This window comes from Chaetodon trifascialis, chromosome 17 (genome assembly GCF_039877785.1).
Source record: "Chaetodon trifascialis isolate fChaTrf1 chromosome 17, fChaTrf1.hap1, whole genome shotgun sequence".
Lineage (NCBI taxonomy): Eukaryota > Metazoa > Chordata > Actinopteri > Chaetodontiformes > Chaetodontidae > Chaetodon > Chaetodon trifascialis.
Genome location: NC_092072.1, coordinates 16,806,359 through 16,827,020, shown reverse-complemented (window position 1 = coordinate 16,827,020; position 20,662 = coordinate 16,806,359). Strand labels below are relative to the sequence as shown.

General features: G+C 42.4%; 3 protein-coding genes across 4 annotated transcripts in view; 2 read left to right on the top strand and 1 right to left on the bottom strand.

Moving 5' to 3' along the window:
• The window catches only part of heyl (hes related family bHLH transcription factor with YRPW motif like), a 74,046-nt gene extending 56,260 nt beyond the window's left edge, over positions 1–17,786 (bottom strand). Inside the window, exons 1-5 of one of the 2 annotated variants that reach the window (XR_011603212.1) lie at positions 17,271–17,786; positions 15,210–15,276; positions 15,041–15,124; positions 14,787–14,868; positions 13,536–14,501 (exon numbers count right to left, since the gene is read on the bottom strand). Coding sequence is in view for 1 of the 2 variants with exons in the window: in XM_070983944.1 (XP_070840045.1) it covers positions 13,819–14,501; positions 14,787–14,868; positions 15,041–15,124; positions 15,210–15,276; positions 17,271–17,350 (996 nt within the window). In the remaining variant the exon portion in view is untranslated. Of the gene's footprint in view, positions 1–13,382; positions 14,502–14,786; positions 14,869–15,040; positions 15,125–15,209; positions 15,277–17,270 lie in introns of those variants that run through there. The other variant, XM_070983944.1, reaches the window with a different exon arrangement.
• Positions 959–4,244, top strand: LOC139346210 (coagulation factor XI-like). Its single transcript, XM_070985168.1, has 9 exons — positions 959–1,072; positions 1,161–1,317; positions 2,356–2,465; positions 2,566–2,728; positions 2,998–3,116; positions 3,195–3,327; positions 3,461–3,567; positions 3,740–3,899; positions 4,036–4,244. The coding sequence occupies exons 1-9, from the start codon at positions 973–975 to the stop codon at positions 4,151–4,153; spliced, it is 1,167 nt and encodes a 388-aa protein (XP_070841269.1). The 5' UTR covers positions 959–972; the 3' UTR covers positions 4,154–4,244.
• On the top strand, positions 6,498–10,662 carry LOC139346150 (coagulation factor XI-like). Its single transcript, XM_070985082.1, has 9 exons — positions 6,498–6,558; positions 6,765–6,921; positions 7,536–7,645; positions 7,727–7,889; positions 8,110–8,225; positions 8,361–8,493; positions 8,854–8,960; positions 10,028–10,190; positions 10,503–10,662. The coding sequence occupies exons 1-9, from the start codon at positions 6,498–6,500 to the stop codon at positions 10,660–10,662; spliced, it is 1,170 nt and encodes a 389-aa protein (XP_070841183.1).
• Positions 17,787–20,662: the final 2,876 nt, after the last annotated feature.

The following is a 20,662-nucleotide window of genomic DNA, read 5'->3' as shown; positions in this document are numbered from 1 at the left end:
TGTATTTGCTAGTTGTGTTTGCTCTCTGATAACATAGATTTACCATCTCTATTTATTCAGAGAGCATTTTCCAACAACACCCTGCCGCACACTCACAGTTATCCAGTACAAATACAGTCAGTAGTTTTGCCCAGACAGAATTCAAAGCTGGCTTTTACCAAGGAATATTCCTATGTCCTGTTATTTCCCTCCAGTCTTTCTCTGTATGTTTACAATGTAGATTTCTTAAATCCCTATTAAATCATTCAAATTTTCTCTCAAGTGAAATACAAATAAGGAGTTGTTTGCATTCTAGGCGTCGCTGCTATCTGAAGCGTGTCTTCACTGTCCCTAATCACACATACAATGATGAAGTATTCCCTTATGATGCAGACAACTCATTTTGCATTGTTAACAAAAGCAAAAAAAAAAAAAATAAAAAAGCTGACTTGCCTGCTTTATTAATGCTTTGCCAACTTTTACAAGGAGTGTGTTTGTCTATGATGTGAGCTAGCACAACAGAACACCTGAACCAAAACTGGTTGGTGGACGCTTGAGAGGCGGCCCGGATGTCTTTGGTGTGAGATGCTTGCTTGGTGATGTGCAGTTTTAGCTCCTGAGCCACGAAGCTAAACCTTCTTCTCAACATGTTTTTGGGGATCATGTCATTAGCAGCAAATCAAATACATTCGAACAAACTGCATTCAAGCTCGTTATTGATGGGAAATGAAAATCTAGATCTGTGCCACTTTGCAAAGATAACATGAAACTGATCTTACTTTAGATGATGTCACACACTGGCTTCATCAGTTTTTCCTCCGCAAATGTTTGTCTTACTGTGTTATTATACATCAGGAGTACAGTGATTACTGCCAGCCAATGATAGAATGTGTCAACAATCAGTCATGCAAATCAATCAGAAGTATAAAAGTGTGAGTTGTGATAGTCTTTCAGGCAATCCATGCGGTTGCAGTTGCATCTCACTGACTGCTGATGGGACTGAAGCATCTCTCTGGCTTCAAAACTGAGACGATGACAACACATTTCATTTTAGTGGGCCTACTCGGCCTCTGCGGTCTCTCCCTTAGTCTTGGTAATACAAACACTGTTGAGCTAATCTGTTTAACCATGTGTTTGTAGCACAGGTGAATATGTTTGTATTTCTTTTTCCATTTCTTCAGAGTGTACACGGAAGCTTATAGTGAATATGGATTTTGCTGGAAAAGACATAATAACTCTCTACTCTCCTGATGCCGAGCACTGTCAACACCTGTGCACCCAGTACTCCTCCTGTGTCTTCTTCACCTTTCTGCGGCCAGACTGGACCAGAGACAACAGGTCGGAAACAAACAACAGAAGCTGACTGAGTGGTGATGTATTTTATCAAAAATGCTTTCACAAAATAAATCTCAAACAACGCAATCCTGCCTGTTAAAAGGTCTGAATTACCGTATTTTCTGATCAGTTTTCACAACAGTTTCGATGTATAATCTTAATTTGGGCTAAGAATCTCTCACAGCACGCAAAGTGTCTGTGTCACATTGGATAATGCATCATGCATCAAATTAATCAGAGCATCACAGCATTGTATGTTTATCACTGGATGGTAATCAGTCATTATCAAGCAGTCCTCAACTAATTCTCATCAGAGGACGTCACACAAAATGCAACAAGAAAATGCGCAAATTAGACAAACAGATTTATTTTAAATAATAAAGATTGAGGCTTTATTTTGAAAATGTATGCTAATTATATGACATTTTACTTTAAACATACATACATGCATAAATATACAGCATATAACCTTAAAGATAATGCCATATATAGTCTGACAAGGTAAAATTAAGATTGTGAATAAACTCCATCACTTGATTTATATCCATCAAAAAAAAGAGTATTTTTACTGAATGCATGAAATGCCAGATATTTTTACTATATTATATAATAATTATTATCACAGCAACACTCAGATCTTGAACTCAAGTAAAAGCAGTAGCATAGAATGCTCTGTTACTCTGTTAAGTACAACTTCAAAAAGTAAAAGTACCCTCTCAGAGTAAAATCCATTATATCATTGAGTTGTAATCATTATTGGAAAAATACATGAATCAGTTTAGTGTTGCATCTTGTAAAGATGGAGCTAATTCTAATTATATTACTCAAAGTTTGAAGCATAAACATCTCCACTGATCTCTGAGCAGATTCACTGGATCAGTTGGGGGTTCAGTGGCTCGCTCAGGCGTGCTATTAATATTTGCAGTCTTCCAGTAACAAATGCATAACCTTCCTCTAACCACTGCTGCCTGACAACATCGCCTACCTGCCTCCTTGATTGTCAGCTGCAGACTTCAGCACACCCGCCTCTCTCTCCACCAGGCACTTCTACTGCTACCTCAAGACCAGTCCCTCTGGACAGCCCACTGCTCGGACTCCACTGCTGGGTGTTACCTCTGGCTTTTCTCTCAAACCCTGCCACCCAGACCCACGTAGGCATAAAACAACTTTAATCCACCGTGATATCCATGAGCAATGAATGATATCAGGCAAAACTCACCTTAATTATCTGTTGGGCTGTCTTTCTGCCAGAGCCCTGTCTGTCTCAGGTGTATCATCATGTGAACTTCCCAGGGGCAAACTACCGAACCTTGTTCACGGCAGACTATGAGGAGTGTCAGAGAGCCTGCACACGAGACCCGGCCTGTCAGTTCTTCACGTTTGTCGAACACGTCTTTGTGCCTGGCACTGTCAGGTACATGAAGTCAAGAATTTACAAATGATGCTAAACAAAGACCTGGAGTGAGACGTAATATCACAGTTTGAGACAAATGTCAGTGGGCAAACAGTAGGCTGAGTAATTTTAAAAGACTCACATGAAAAGAAAAGAACAAAGACATGCACATCACTGAGCCTGATGCCACTGAGGTCTGTATACTGCTGGTAGCTTCAGTGCCAGTGAGGGAAAACATTGACTTGCAGCCACACACTTTACCTTTTTGTTATTTCTCTGTCTGTGTTTAGGTATAAGTGCTACCTTAAATTCAGCTGGGCAGTACCAAGGATCCCCATAATTACCCGAGCTGATAGAACAATATCTGGATTCTCCCACAGAATACAATCAACTCAATACTTTGATGCAGGTAACCAAACACTCGTAGCAAAAGACATCCTGCAGGCTGCTGTGCATGTTTTCTCACCGCGCTGCTTGTTTTGTACAGCGTGTGATGGCAAGCTCTTTCCAAACACCAACATCCCAGGACACGACATTGAGGTCCTGTTTGCTGCCTCTCCTGAGCACTGTCGGACATACTGCTCTGCTCATCCACACTGCACCTACTTCTCCTATATGAGGTACAGTGTCCTCTCTGTTGTGCAAAGGAACAGTCGCACTGGCAAGAGGAACAACTGCGTCTGATATTTGAGACACTTTCTGGACCATTCCTACCTGCATTTAGCCGTGTTTTTGTTCTCATGCTGTTCGCAGTTATGCCTTTAAATGTTGCCTGAAGAACAATCCAGACCAAATGGTCCGCAGAGCTGTAAGGGGAATCACATCTGGGTTACCAGCACGCTTATGTCAGCTGGATAACGGTACGTAACACACACCAAAACTCGTCCAACCAAAACATTGAAATCATTCAACAAATATGAAAGTGTAATTGTTCTGTTTATATTCAGGAGTGAGTTTCTACAGTTTGAGCAGCAGCAGCAGCAGCAGCAGCAGCAGCAGCAGTGGTCTAACCCTCTTCCTCTCTGCTAACAGACTGGATTAAGAAGACTCATGTTGGAATAGATTTCCCATATTCAGACATTCGCGATTTTCCGACGAGTTCTGTTGAGGCATGCCAGAGAAACTGTACTGATGATCCCAACTGCCAGTTCTACAGCTACATCACAGACAAGATCAGTAACCCTGCTCGCAGGTGCAGTATGACGTATGATTCAGTATCCAGAAACCATGAAATAATCAACTTAATCCTTGATCACATGTTATTGTAGCCTACATTGTAATTTGAAGACACATCACTGAAGGTGCTGCTGTTGATTGTTTTCTTCTAGGCAACGCTGCTATCTCAAGCGTGTCATCACGATGCCTGCTCCTTCTAAAGTTATCAAACTGGCCAATGTCGTGTCTGGCTTCTCCCTGAAGAACTGTTATTATAAAGTCATTTTTTGAATCCAGCAACTCCAACAAACAGAAATAAACACATAATCCATACATAATCAGTGTAATCAACATCAGTGTAATCTATAGATAATCAAATAAAAGACAGAGCAGAAAGCAATGTGTGTAAATTATTATTTTCATGTAACACCTGAGATGCTTTCTCTCACTGCACTGCTCCCCCTCCCTCCATGTTGTAACATCCTCTTTCTCTTCTTTCTTTCACTAAGATAAATTATCACATGTAACAAAAATTATTTTCTTTAACAAATTTGAACTTTGGATCTTCACTGTTTAATTACATTTAAGTTGAGGGGAAAGCACCCTTGTCCCTGCAGTTCTTCCTTGCTTCCTGCACTGGTGCCGTTTTGACAGCAGAGGTCACTAAACTATATGTTGTAATGGCCCCAGCATCCTTGGCTTTGGTCCTATGTGGTGTGTGTGCAACTGTGGTAACTGCAAACATCTGGCCAATGTTCCTAAGTCCTCTGAGGCTGTTTTACACTGACAATGTGCATCTCATACGAGCCACTGCAGTCATACACTTGATGCATCCTTGACACACCTCAGTGGATTTATTATTATCCATCCATCCATCCATTTTCTATACCGCCTATCCCTTTCGGGGTTGCGGGGGGGCTGGAGCCTATCCCAGCTGTCGGATTTATTATTATTTGTTGAATAAATTTCAGTTTATTATTGCAAAGTTTGGTGTGTGTCTCCTCCCTTTGTTGTCAAAGCATTGGATCAACCACTCACTGTCTTCAGCACTGCTCAGTGTGGACACTTTTGGGTTTTAGTTTGGTTATTTCCTGTTTTATGTTGAAAGAGTTTTTCCTCATGTGGTGTGCTTTGTTTTACTTCCTGCCTTTGTTTCTCGCCCATGTGATTATAGATCAGTCTCACCTGTCCCTCCTTAGTCTTTGCTTTGTGTGTTTCCATCTTTCAGTTGCAGGTCGTTTGTTCCCTTGTCCTGCATTTGTTTCCTGCTTGTGCCAAACTGGTTTCTTATTAGTTTGTTATTTGTATTTCTTCTTCTTTGTTATTCAAACTGCTTGCCTGAGTGTCCTGCATGTGGGTCTTTTGAACTCTGAACATAACAGACGTAGTCACAGGGGGCTTAAGACTTCATACTGTAGCAGTGGATGCAACAAATGGGCCGAATGTTACCCTCCAACAAAAACTTTTGGCCCCTGCTGAAAGCTGAATTTACACTTTTATAGCTTTCATTAAACCTTTACAGGTTTTTTTTTTTCAGAAGTCTAATGTAGAACAAGCCAAAACAAAACAGTCTCTGATTGTGTGGATAGATTAATTGCATGTCCAGCCTCATAGTGTGACACAGATCATGTATATAAGTCATTTTTAGTTAAATGAGTATTATTCCAAGCTGCTGTAACTATCTTAGTCCTTAAAAAGTGACATCTGCTCTGTATCAATACATATTTAAGACATACAGTATCGGCTCAGGCGAATCGTACATCCAGGACATGCTCAAACCATGCTCAAATGGCTTGCCGCTCCCTCACCTTGACGAGGACCACCTACTGCTCAGCAGAATCAAGGCTGTTTGAGCTCCCCGTTTGATATCATCTTCTGTTACAGACTGTAAACTCATCAGTTCAGACTGCACCTTGGGCCATGAAAAGTTGGTTTTGTTTCTAAGTGTAGCTCTTGAAGAAGTTCAGATGGCTTGATTAGGTTACTTGCAATGTTTGGGTTGTATCCACATGGCTGAACGCTGGCGCTGTGGATAAAAGCGTGAGCTAAACGAATGTGATGCAGCGTCATGCAGGCCTGCGTTTCCACTGTCCCTGTACAACACTGGCTCCCAGTGAGCAATGTTGAAAAAAACAGACAAACTGGCTCATGGCTGAATTATTTGCTGACCCATACTTTAAAAGGATTTATATTTTACCACCACAGTGAAAGTTCAACCACCCCTTGATGTTAATCCGGACTCTGAAACAGCAAACAGCTCACAGGTACTTGTTGTGCCGGCTGGGAGTTCACAGCACTGGGTTATAAAAGCTTGCATGGTACAGCAGCATATAGCCCACCTCACTAAAACTAATGCAGTCTAATAAAACAATCTATAGTATGCATACCCATTTAAGCCTATGACTATTATAACTTACCACGCTTACTGATCTTTGCAAGTTGTGTTTTCATTTTCTTTTTTATCTCAGCAGGGCAGGGCTGTGCAGGAATTGAAGCCAACCAGTCACTGAGAGAGTCAACAATCATTTATATAATACAAAGTACAAATGTGCGGACTGAGTTAAATAACCCTTTGGTAAACTTGCAGGTGCAGTTTGTTTGCTGCAGTGCTTGGAGAAGCCTCAACACCAGCAAGATGAAAACACATGTCGTTTTCGTGGGGCTGCTGTCCTTCTGTGGTCTCTGCAGCAGTAAAGGTAATACATGTCTAGTAAAAACCTAAATTTGCGTTTAACCATCAGTACAACATACAGCCGCTTTTTCCTCTGATAGCTCGCACAGGCGCAGGTTTTGCTGTTTTACATGCACTTTGTGGCTGCCTAAGTGTTTTACTTGTTATCATGTGGTATAATCTATCTGAATGTGTGCGTATTCCCATGTGTTTGTTTTCCCATGTCTTTAGAGTGTAGTTCAGGGTTTCTGGAGAACGTGGTTTTGCTGGGAACAGAGAAGGAGTTCCTCTACTCGCCCGATACTGAACATTGTCAGCAGCTTTGCACCCATCATCCTGCCTGCCGCTTCTTCACCTTTAGACGGCCTGACTCGAGTGATGAAAACCGGTGTGCTATTACAAGTTCACACTGAAATAAATACAAAGAGTAATTCCAGTATTTCACTGAAAACAATTTCGGAAAATAAATCTTAAATCTTTATGTGTAAAATCAAAGTCCTGTTGCATCTGGTGCAGTGAATCTTCTGTTCCAGCTGTGCAGACGTTAGCTGTTAGGTAGCCAGCAACAGACCAGATCAGCTCCGAATGTTCTCAGAAGTCCCCAGAAACTCCCTTTCTTTACTTCCCTCCCATCCCTCTTCCTTTCCCTTACTTCTCTGTACATTCGTGAAGCCCCAGGATATGTGCAAATGTTTTGCTTTAAGTTGAAACATTTTCAACTCGTGTTGCGGGCTGCTTGTGCTGCTTCATGCAGCCCCAGGTGAATTCACAAATAATCCGTTTTTTTTCTATTGACTTTGTATGCAATCATGCCGGCTCCAAACATGGTTTTGTGCTAATTTCAAATGCTGCGTTAACAGAACTGTAGGATCCTCTGTTTGTGAGCTTGAGCCACTGATACATATTCTTGTTTCTGGAGCCATTGGACCCAGTCTGAAACCTTTGCCTTCCTGCATTGTGGATTTGTCAATTGCTGATTTCAGCACTCTTCTCTCTTCACAGACACTTCCACTGCCACATGAAGACCAGTTCCTCTGGACTGCCAGAAGATCAAACTTCACTGCAGGGAGTCACCTCTGGCTTATCTCTCAAATCCTGCAACACAGACTTTAGTAAGCATAAAGCCATTTTAAGTCAGTTCAGTTGCTACGTCGTAGTTGGTGGTGACCTCTCCTTAACTGTCTGTCTCCCAGTGCCTTGCCTGCCTCAGGTGTACCCCGGTGTGGACTTCTCTGGAGCAGACTACCAGACCTTGTTCACAGCAGACTATGACGAGTGTCAGAGAACTTGTACAAATGACCCCAGCTGCCAGTTCTTTACCTTTCTCAATGGAAATTTCACACCAGGAGAATACAGGTGAAAGAGGATACGTTGGTTTGTCTCCTTTTAATTTCAGCATTGCACAGAAAATGGAGGTATGGCTGTGATAAACATCCATGGGAATTCGTAACCTATAAACTATGCTTAAACTATCAGCTTAAATTGGGTGACATCTGTTCACAGTCCCACTATGATTCATGGGGTGCAGTGACAACGTACCAAACCCCACTAATATTATTTCTTATTTTGTTTGTAGGTATAAGTGCCACCTTAAATTCAGCTGGACAGTACCAAGGACCAAGATAAAGAAATTGGCTGGTTTAGTGTCTGGATTCTCCCAAAAAATACACACAAGTCAACAGTCTGACAAAGGTACACACACACACACACACACACACACACACACACACACACACACACATTCATAGTAAACAAGGCAGAAATTGCTCTTGGAGGCATCTTGCAGGCTGTTTTTTTCACCCTTTTCTTTTTTCTGTGTATTGACAGCATGTCAGACCAAGTTATTTGCAAATACTGTCATCCCGGGAAACAACATGGAGAATCTGCATGCTGCCTCTCCTGAACACTGTCAGGCTCTGTGCTCTGCTCATCCAAAATGCACCTACTTCTCTTACATCAGGTAGTCTCTGAGGGTGTGATTACAGTAGTCAGTAATATTAGCAGTCCTTTTAAATGCACTAACCATGAAAAAACAAATAATGAGTGAAGAGAAAGTATTCAGAAGTCCTTTATAATCATGCCTCTGTCTTGCTTAGGATTCTTTACCTTCTTGCAGAGAGTTAGATGTCATGTTTTAAGTGTGGAGCTAGAGAGCAGGTGATTAGCCGAACTTAGCATAAAGATTGCTGTCAAATATATCAGCACCTTCAAAGCTAACTGGTTAACTTGAGGTATCCTTTTTCTTTAATGAAAACACAGCGTTGTGGTTTTGACATGAAGTTCAGAGCTCTAACTATTTCTTGGTGACTTTTGTTTCTAGTCGTGACTTTAAGTGTTACCTGAAGAACAATCCAAATGAAATGGTGGTGAAAGCTGAAGATGGAGCCACATCTGGGTTACCGACACGGTCCTGTCAGCCAGACAACAGTATGTATTATCAAATCTAAAGCATAGTGACAGAGGCACAACATTGATATTTGGTGTTTAGAAAGGCTAAGCTGTAATGCTCTTTGTATGTGTGTGTTCCTTTGTGCCTCATAAAAGTAATACAAGTCATTTTTTTGGGTCAAGGTGGGATATTAGCTGTAATTGGCAAAAGCAAACGTTACATAAATGACAGCATTATTGGATGTTTCAGGTGCTGTTCCTGGATTGTTTTTTTTTTGTTTGTTTGTTTTTTTTTGGCCTCTTGGCGGCAGTACACAGCACTGATGTTTCCTTAAGATATAATGAGGAACTTTTTAGAAAACAGTTGTCTGTGTTGACATCCAGCAGGCACAGAGAAACATTCATTTTAAGTGTTTCTGGTCATGTGACAAATGAATAACTAATAGCCACTCTTCTTTTTGTTCTGTTTTGGTCTCCAGCTCTTGATGGAATTACAGTAGATTTAGGCACTACTTAGCTAGGTTTAGGAAAATAACATGGTTTGGCTTAAAGTAACAACTTCTTTAAAGCAATCAACAATGACAATTGGTCTCCTGTGTGAGGGTCCTGTGTGTGACCAACCATTCTACTACCACTCTACCCTGACCTCCACCTGCAGGCATACTTTGTAACCTGTTATGCTAAGTCAGTTCTTTGCTCCTGTCATCATCAAACATTACCAAAACATACATGTTGCTGCCATCAAATTGAGACTAAGCAGATATTAACGAAAATCAATGAAGCTGACCAGGTAAAAAACTAAATGTATTGTCTTTGTACTGTTTTCAGTTGAGTATATGTCAAAAAGGATTAGCAAGTTATCACTTTCTGTTTCATTTACGTTTTACACAGCTTCCCAACTTTCAGGCTTTCAGGCAATCAGGCTTTTATAACAGAACCATCTGTTTTGTCAGATTTGGTTCTAAGATAATCTAATGTTATATAAAAGGACTTGAGCAATGAATGTGGATGTGTATCTGTTTTTATCCTCTCAGTTTACTCTTGCTGTTAACCTTCTGGAGATAAGTCAGCAGTAAAGGTGTAACCCTGGTCCTCTCTGCCAACAGGCTGGATTAAGACGACTCATGCAGATATAGATTTCTGGGGTTCCGACTATCACGACGTGCTGGCAGATGATGCAGATGCATGCCAGAGGACCTGTACTGAGGATCCAAACTGCCAGTTCTACAGCTACGTCACTGACGGTTCCTCTGAGCTTGTTCACATACAGTATGTCTGTGGATTATGCACACACATGCACATGTACACACAAACTCCAATACTGTCAAACAGAGATGAAGCTGCATTAGGTGACATTGCAAATTGCTAATACAGTACCAGAAACAAAAGACAGGACTCTCTAAAAGCAGTAAATTAGTACAAAGACATCATGTAACAGCACACAACAGTAGATGCTACTGTCTGTTGCAGCCACACTTTGAACCTTAATCAATTCAAAGATTTAATGATAGATGCGCAACTGATACACAAAACTGTTCACGGCACATAATTAAAGATGTTGTTGTTGATTCTGTGTTCCAGGCGCATATGCTATCTCAAACGTGTCATCACCGCACCTGCTCCTCCTAATGTTGCCAAATTGGCCAATGTTGTGTCTGGATTCTCCCTGAAGAACTGTAGGTTGAGTGCTCCACCCCCAACTACACCAACCCTGGAAGAAGTAGTCACGCCCTTGACTTAAGTAAAAGTATTCATTGTGTACTGTACTGCATTAATACTCTGCTACGAGTAAAAGTCCTGCAATTAAAATGTTACTTAAGTGAAAGTATGATCAGGAAAATGTACTTACTTGAAGTATTATAAATAAAGTCCTCAATGCAGAAAAATGTCCCCTGTGGCTGTATGTATGTATGTATGTATGTGTGTGTGTGTGTGTGTGTGTGTGTGTGTATATATATATAGTATTACTCATGCATTAACGTGAAAGCAGGATTTAAGTGCACAGTTGGTTGAGGTGGTCCTCGTTTTGAACTATATTAACATAAGATTGCAACTAATGATTATTTTCATTATATATTAATTCACTAGTTATTGTACTGAGGACAAGTTGCAAATGGTATGAAAAGAAAAGACTCAAAAACGTGCTTTAAGTGGAAACAGACAACTTTCCAACCCTCCTGGTGTTTCCAGGCGGTATTACCGCTGTCACAAAGAAAACTGGATTGCTGTTCGATTTCCTTGGAGCTCAGCAAGTACCAACAAAGAATATATTTCATCTGTTTCCAAATTTCTGTGAAGGAATGATCAACATCGCTTTGGAAATAAGAGAGAATAACAAAGTATTTCCAGTGAAGAGGTAAAATTCAGTTTTGTCTGGAGTTAGCATAGCCTGATTATTGCTTTGCACAAACAGGTTGGGCGTTGGGGTGGAGAAGAGAGCAGAAGAAAACACTGGGAGAAAAGGTGCGAGTTCATTCATTTAGTTTCTAATAGAAACATGAAAGCAGACAGAAACGGTGCCATTTGGACTGAATCGGCAGTTAACCTTCATTTTCCTGGAAGATCGTACCAGGTGGCAGACAGAGTTGCACAGTGAAAGCGATGCTTCCAAGGAAACAATTTACACACTGATGGTGTCATTATTTTATTGGACAGAGTCAATAAATGACATTGCACATATATCATCCAATAAAACATTAAGCACTAATACATGGAGGAGTTTATTTACACGATGAAGGAGAAATTTCTCTCACTTCCTGATTTTCGATTCTGCCTCCTCCCTGCATAGTGAACCCTCCTCTTTTCCTCATTCGGCTTGGACCACAACGTCGGTCTAGTCTGTACACTCTTGTCCCGCGTACACACTGACACACACACACACACTGACACACACACACACACACACACACACACACACACACACACACACACACACACACACACACACACACACACACACACTCACTTCCCTCCTTTCTCCATCGTTCCCTTCCCTCCTTGCTCTCTTCTCCCTCCAGCCTCCCCTCCCCCGTGGGAAAGCCAGTGCAGTGTGACTGTGGTTGTCCTTCCTGGAAGCTGTGGTGGTGACTCTGGCTCCTCCACTCAGAGGCTAGAATAGTGCCAGCCAGCCCGTGTGTGTCTGTGTTTGTGTGTTGTCTGAGTGCCTGTGTGTGTGTGTGTGTGTGTGTGTGTGTGTGTGTGTGTGTGTGTGTGTGTGTGTGTGTGTGTGTGTGTGTGTGTGTGTGTGTGTGTGTGTACGCATGCACCCTCCACAAACATTCCACCACCATACCGTCCGTCCGACCGCCGGCCGGCCTTGCACGAGAGCCACGCCGCCAGTGCGGTTCAGTCCTGACGCCAGCCCTGAAGACTCACATTACACACACACACGCACACACAAGACGTGTGTGCACACAACACCACATAAACAAAACACTCAGCAAGGCACAAACACACACACACACACACAGGGCGGCGAGCACATGAAACTGGCTTAAGCACACACTAGCACACTCACTCGAATAAACAATATGCACTTTGCGGAACACACACATTTTTGGACCGCAGACCACAGACATTGCATCCTGAAGTAGATCAAAGCGTTCCCCAGCAGTAAACACACACAAGGCTCTTCTCTGCTCTCTCATCCCCGCGGAGCCGTTTTGGTGAAGCACGGCACAATTATGCCGATCTTCTTGAGAAACAACTCATTGCAACTGTCATTCATCATTGTCCGGGGGGTTTCCTGAGCACCCTCTACGTGCTGGCCGACTCTCGCTGATTCACACTCTTTCTCTCTCTGTCCTTTTAAACCTTCACAGTCCTTCTCATCTCCCCTTAACCCTGTCTCCTGCCTCCCTCCCACCCTGTCATTGAACGTCTACGCCAAATCAGTCACTCAACCACAGCCCTTCAGATCTTTTTCTTTGTTTTCCCCTCTCTCCATCTCTCCATCCTCCCTCTTGCCCTCTCCTTTACTGTCTGTCCATTGTTGAGGAGACAGTGGCGCAGACAAACAGGGAGAGAAGATATCCGCTGGTGTACCACAAGATTGGAGAGAAAGAATGGCAGAGAGACAGCAGAGGAGAGGAAGATACATGGACTGATATGAGGGTAAAGTTAATTACAGGGGACTGCCAATTAGAGGGCAAAGTGATGGGTCTGTTTGCCTCGCCGCGGCATCCCAAAAACATCACCAGCTCCCACCATGTTTATCCTCTGCAGCCACAAGACCACAGCTCTCATCAGCCATCACTGGAGACAGCTTAGATACTGAGGGGGTTACGGTTGGGGAACATACAAGCAGTGTTTGCAGACATGGCTAATATGGATAAGTAGCTAACATGTAGCTTTTAACCATTCCCTTGCCATTTGTACTGACAGTAGAGAATGTATAGCTGCAATTACATGTTACCATTTACTTATGCAGTCAGAAAAAACACACATGAACATGAGAAAAGGTAAAGGCACTTAGTCTTTATAGAGATTTTTGTTGAACATTCTTTAAAATTGGAAAATGTAATCAAATGTATAAATGTTTTGGAAAAAAAACAAACAAACATCACAGTTAAAAATCAGTGAAAACTCAACGTCACTCTGTTGAGCGTGGTATACATGGCTCTGTTGGACACTGTATGTGTGTATTTGTCAAGCAAGATCATGAATTATTCAAATCTTCTTTCACATTCCTTCAATATTTTATTATATATGATTGTTTTGTGATTATCTGAAACTTCATCCACAGTCTGATATGGCTTTTTAGAGTCCCTCAAAAGCAGAGACAATCATCAAATGTTCAATACTTTCTCCAAAGGTATCATGTTTGCTACATGGTGCACATGGGAGCTCCATGTCCACTGTACAGAGTTCATTTGGAAGTCAAAACCAGAGTTGACACTCAGAAAGCTCCGATCTCAGTCCCCCATCCCTGGGCTGACTTGGCTGATTCGCTCAAGCTCCTACGCTGGGCTGCGGGAGATGGCAGTGGTGCGAAGGGCCTGAAAGAGACTTGCAGTGGGGCAGAAGATGATGAAGTAGAAGAGGAGGAGGTAGAAGGAGAGGAAGAGGAAGGGGTGAGGAGAGGGAGGGGCGAAGCCCTGGTGGCGCTGTGAGGGGATGGTTGAGTGGGTCTGGAGGGGGCGAGGACCGGGGATGCTGCGAGGGAGGGCACCCTGTGGACGGTGGCCAGGGCTGTGGGCGCGAGAAGCGGCGGTGCGCCCTGCTGGCACCCGGCCAGGGGGGCGAGGCGGAGGGAAGCGTGCGACGGGTAGCTCCCCAGCAGGGCCAGATCCCTTCGCCCACTGGGGAAAGGAGGTGAGGAGGAAGCCTGTGAGGTGGGGGAGATCTGAGGGAAGGACGCCCATGGCCATGGAGGAAAGGGCAGGGCGGAGGCTGGGGGTGACTGTAGGAGGAGAGGGTCGAGCTCACTTGCACAGTGGGACAGGTGGGAGACCAGGCGGGCCCCTATAGGATCCGGGGACTCCCCGTCAAGGGAGCTGAGGTACCGCACCACCTCCCCAACACACTCCCTAAAGCCCAGGGTCCTGTAGTCGACTGCCAGGGCTCTTGCATCAAAGTAACCTGAGAGGGAGAAAGAGAGTTTAGTCATCCACTGAATAACAACGATGGAATGCAGCTCGTCCTGAAAAACATTCCGACTGAACAGACTGCGTGTTTTTTCCTTTGTCCAAAAAAAAAGAATGAATAACTACGTTTGTCCACTTTCTGATGGGAAATAGATGTATATTACATATTCCAGCATTATCCCAAGGGCTTTAGTGTCCATGCTCCACAGAAAAATGGATGAAACGGATGCAGAAAAAGCAAGAAAGTGACTTTCTTTTTTTGCAAGCAACAAAGTGTCACCTTTGCCTCCCATGGCATGCAGGAGTTTGAGGTGGTCCACAGTCATCTGCAGGATCTCTGCTTTCTCCAGCTTAGATGAGCCCTGCAGGGAAAGTGCGCAACATTTCACTCAGTTGCATCATATTTTACAAAGCTGGTTCATTACTTCTGTTATTGAAACAGTGGTAGCAGATTTAATTAATCAGAAAAAATTGCAATAGTGGTTTTAATTTTAGAATAAAAAAGAATTGATATTGGTCTTCGTGAGCGGTTACCTGTTTCTCGAAAGCACTGGGTACCAGCCTCCTGAGCTCTGACAGGCTGTGGTTGATCCGGTCTCTGCGCCTCTTCTCTATGATCTACAAGAAGAAGAGAGAGACAGTCAGGGCCAACCAAAAATGACAGGACTAAAAAGATTAAGATCCAAGGCTATAATCCACTCACCCCTCGTCTCTTCTTCCGGGCAAGAATCTGCGAGGCGCTGCCAGGAGACATGGACCCGGTGACTGGGCTGTACCATGAGACAGATAGAGGGAAAGAGGGAGATGGGGGGATGGCATTGGCACAGAGAGAAAAATGGTGACTTTGATTCTCCTGCATATTGTTATTATTACCCTCCTTAATATAACACAGAGGCAGGATGGCACATCAGCTCCCTTCAATCTAATTTGTTTGTTGGGCACAGAACGGCAGAGGAGTGCCCGTGAGAGGAGGGAAGACAAGATTGTTTTTGGTTTAATGCATTTCTGGACATTAGTCTCAGTGAAATGACATGCTGTTCTCCTTTCCATCTGAGCGAAAGCACTTTTAGAAAGATGATTATATAGCCTCGGGGTGATGCTTTCGCTCGCATGGGACTCCAACATGCAGCATGGGATCTGAGCTCCTCCGAGTACAGTCACTCAATATGGATTGTGTTTGTTTGTGAACTCTCAGCTCACAGGCCTGTAAGAGCCTGACAGCTTGGAGTTCCCTTCAAAATGCCCCACCAGAGACTTATTGAGTTTCTATTGGATTTTAACATGAAGGCTGCCAATTTAGCTGTGTGTTTTTGTTTAGGTTTATGTTTGATGGGGCTGACTTGAAAAGGCAGCACTGTCTTCTGTTTGCGTGTCACATGGCAATTTGATTTATCCAAACCGTCTTTAGTGTTACTGGCTTGCCCAGCACTTGTGACGTAACCAGTATTGCTGTGAATGTATTTCTGTATGTGCACTGATACAAATACACTGTAATGAATATCCCCTGTAATCCACATTTCCTTAATTCCAGCTGAGGAATTTGACGAAAAGCTTTGACTTGTAAAGATTGTGTGCAGTGCTGGGAGTCATTTTACAGTGAAACACGTCATACAAAATAGACTGCAGTTTAACAGCTTGGTATTGTTAGGTCACATTTTGCATTCAAAGGTTCAAATGATAAAGAGTATTTAAGTTTAGTATCTTGCATTATACCTGCTTAGTTGTTTTTTGTTTGTTTTTTTTATTTACTAGATCATTTCTTCTCTATGAATGAAGAACAAATTATGATTTATTACATTATATCAAGTTACCTGTATGTAAGATTAGAATTTAAATGCAATAAAGCTGAAAAGACAGTCATCATAGCCTTTAAATATGTCAGTATTTTTTGACAGTGAATGAAATCTGTCAAATAAAGCAAAATGTCATATAAGTCAAATGTTCCAGCAAAATGCTGCAAAAGCCTCAGTCTGTTTGCTGTGGTGTTGTTTCTCTATTTGACTGTTTTCTGCTTTACGCAACACCAAAGAGTTCCTGAACTGGAAAAAGAATAAAACTTAATGTTGTCACATCAAAATAATTTCCAGTCATAACTGCAAAATATTCAGTGATTAAATTGTGGCTGACAAGACTTTTTCTAAAGTATTTGATATGTTTTATATTGACTGCATTCAGTTTCAAATGATACACTGTCAGAAACACTGACTTCAGCCTCTGCCGCCATGCTTCAGACATGACAGGCCTTACATCATTTTTAAATGACACTTGTAATGCATGTCATGCGTGCAATGACTATCACAAACTGGTGTGTTCACTCACATGGGCAAATAAAAGCAGCAAACATGACAGTTTCCTTGAGAGGGGAAATCAAATGAATAGAAGTTCAGTGAATATAGGAGATTTGCTGCCAGTGGTCTGATGTTAATACAGGCAGCTCAGATTATTTGAAAGGTCAGTGGTGTTCAATTACTTAAACACATTTGTCAAAAGGATTTAATGTGTTTAAGCTGAAGGCAGAAAACTTTTAAGAATGGGAATCATTCATTTTTAACTTTAACTTTTCCTGCTATCCTTCAACTGCAATTTCATGTATGGCAGCATTTAAATCCTGAAAAGCCTGTAGTAGCCGGCAGTTCGCTGCCAAATTTGTTTAGAGCACATTTGTCTTTAGCTACCAATTGCAGTTGCACACCATGTCATTTTCCTTTAAAGTGTGACTGGAGGGCATGTGTTACAACCTCAGGTGTGGTTGGCGGATGCTCACCAAAAGCTGTCTTCTTGTCCGACGTCAATAAACTCGTCTGTGTCCGAGTCTGGGGAGCTGTAGTCGTGAGGTCTCTTCATGTCTCTGCCCCTTCCTCACTGGCTGGACCGACAGATAGATGGATGGATGATGGGCTGATGGATTTGGGTGATCTTGTCGGCCGCTCTCTCTGCTGCGCGGAGGCAACACACTGACGACCGTCTGTCCTCTAGATGAAGCTCTCAAACTGTGTGCCCCTCACTCTGTTGTTCTTGCGCTGTTACTTATAAAAGCCTTGTTGTCCTTAGTTACTTCTTGTCACTTGTTTTTTTTTGTCGTTTGCTCATGTGTCTTCTGTCCTTTCCTCTGTGAGTCAGCAGTGCCACTTGATCGACCCCCAAGGGCCCATGGCAACTAAGAAAATTCACAAGCTGCTTTAGTCTTTTACTCTATCACTGGCATCCAATCATAGTCTCTCTCTCTCCCTCTCTCTCTCTCTGTTATTTCTCTCTTGGCTCCCTCTCTCTGTCACAGCCACCCAATGACAAAATAGGACTTTGGCAGTTGGGGCAGGGTTGCCAGTTTTGGCTCCCCCGCCTCTTCTCCCTGTTCCTCCTCCCTCCCTTTAATCTGGCCTTCCCCGGTTTGTCACCCTCCTTCCCTTCCCCCCGCCCCATCTTTCCAACCCTTTGCTCAGTCATCCTCAGTCAATTAGCCTCCAATCTCATCCTGCTCTCCTTCCTTCCTTCTTTCTATCCTTCTTTCTTTCTCTTTCTGTACCTTTAATTATACTGCTTTGTAGAACAATGGCAGCCAGAGGGAGGGAAGGAGAGAGGTGAGGAGTGTGGGAATGATGGACTGTGAAAACACTTCATCATGTGCAGGGGAGTGTGTGACAGTGCATAAAGCTTTACTCTCACACAACCACACAGGTGACTGTAAGAATGGAGTAGCTGAACTGCTTTTTTTTTTTTTTTTGGGGGGGGGGGGGGGGGGGAGTATAAGAGATAAATAGCAGAGGGAGAAAACACTACTGCCGTGATTAAAACAAAACAAAACAAAACAAAACAAAACAAAACAAAACAAAACTTATCACCTCTAGGCAGCTGTCAGTGATCAACAAATATGGAGAAAAGTCTGAATAATCAAGCACATTTTTAATTTCATCCTCAAACAAAACTTCATATTATTTTAATGCTGCTTAATAAGGCTTAAACTCAGTAAATCAGTAAGTTCATTTCCACCCAATCAGACGTACCCCCACAACCCTGTTGTGTGAGCTGAAGTGCCCCTTCATCAACCCCACCTGCCCTGCTACAAATCTTATGTTTTGTTTTTAGCACTTTTTAACTTTCAAAAAGTTTATTGTTACAATATTTATTTTTGTACAACTGAACTGTCAATGTATAGGTTACATTGGAAAAATGTACATACATGCCACTATCACTTGTAGTAGCAGATGCTAGTTTTAATCATATTATCCATTACTTTAAGCTAATGATCTGAACATCTGTTAGCATGTAGCTAACTATTTGAACATTTTGTTAATAACTTTTGTTAAAAGGTAATTGTAACTGTTTTTCCGTCACTATTGGCATCTTTTTCAACTGTTTATGAATTAACATTTACTTTTAGCTAGCAACACCTGTTTATCCATGAACTACTTTTAGCTAACTCAACTCAACAGCATGCTAGCTAGCTGTCACAAGTCATTTCTCTTCTGTCAATCATTCACCTTCAGAAATGTATAAAAGCACGAAAGGCAAGAGCCCCTATGAAGAGAAGGTTTAGACAGAGGCAAAGCGGCAGTATGTTACTAAATATGAAATTGTTAATGATAGAGTTATGGTTAGCTCATGTTATGCTAAGTGAATGCTAACAAAACATCAGCTTAATCTACTGCTATCTCTTAAAATGAACCACAACACATTAGCCTACATTTATGTCTGACTGTTCACTGCAACATTTCATGTTTTGAACCTTCATTAATGTGTAGTGACTTTTATGTTAGTTCAGCAACAGCTGACGGACGGAATTCTTGTAGCTAACATCACGTGTTGGTCGTGCATTTGGCTGTTACAGCCCACGATACAACAATGTTCACCCTCTATGTTGGAACTAAAGTTGACATGACATGCTTATTGTACATAAACTATAAAAAAATAAAAAATAAAAAAAATAAACTACTCAAATAATTATTGATCATTATCTTTGGTATTTTGTCATATATAGATATGCAGTGATGATTGCTGGGTGATGTGTTTGTTATACGGTGTTGTGCAATGTAGAGTCTCTATTTGATCATGTGACGACACGTTATGTGTATGCTTCATAAGCAGTGACTAGCTTGCAATGGGGCTGTGACTACTTAACGCCACTGGCATCAAGAAATCCTGCTAATCGAGAGCGTGGAATCAGACCTCAGGCTCTGACAATTAAAGCCAACGTCTTTCCAAACATTTTTAATTTGACATGCATGAAAGTGAGTGTGTGCAGAAACGAGTGAAGACAGGAATCAACCCAGTGAGTGTCTGAACATCTGGGCTCTTCACTGGACAAGATAGCGCTCTCTGGAACTGACATACACGCAGATGCACTCACACACACGGTTCCTGCAGCACTCGGTTCCGCTGCCACCGTGGGAAGATTGCTGGTAGCCTACAGATTGCCATGGAAACACGAAGCCCAGGCGCCCGTTGTTAGGAGCGAGGCCTGACTGACCCTGCAGTGTGTGCATATGTGTGTGTGAAAGACGGAGAGAGGCCAAGTGGCATGCCCCCTTCCACACAATGCCCAGCTGAGTGTGTCTCTTCCTGCTTGGCAGACTGGAAGGGTGTGTTAGTTTAAACATAAGCCTACTACAAGCACAATGCATGGGTGCCAGATCTGTGTATATTTATTTTTTTGTTGGTTATTTAGTTCGGTCCTGTATCTTGCAACCAGCTCTTCAGAAATAAAATCAGGTATACTTTGATTGATTTCTTTTTTTCTCTCACTGCAGATGTTTCTTTTTCTTTGTCTCTTTTAGGAGGACATCCTTTTCAACAGCCTTGTTTTCCTGTTTGCCTCCCTTGCATTAGATGTGGCTGTAACTGAGCCCTGCCAGCCTGCATTTTATCATATCATACATGTAAAGCAATGAAGTAACTTAAAACATGGACATGTGCGTGTGTTTGTAATACCCAAGTGTCAGTAATCAGTGTGACTGTCACCAGGGGGGATTAGAGTGTGGCGAGTATGAGTCAGGACTAACAGAAAAGAGAAATCCCTCTCTCTCTTCCTCCTAGCCTCACTCTAAACAACCCCCACTGTCTACATGTCCTTTCATTACCAATCATTCCTTAATTCAGATCTGGATCTAATTTCAGCATCAGAAAACAGGGAAAAAAAAGAGTCTGACAGAAATGAGACAT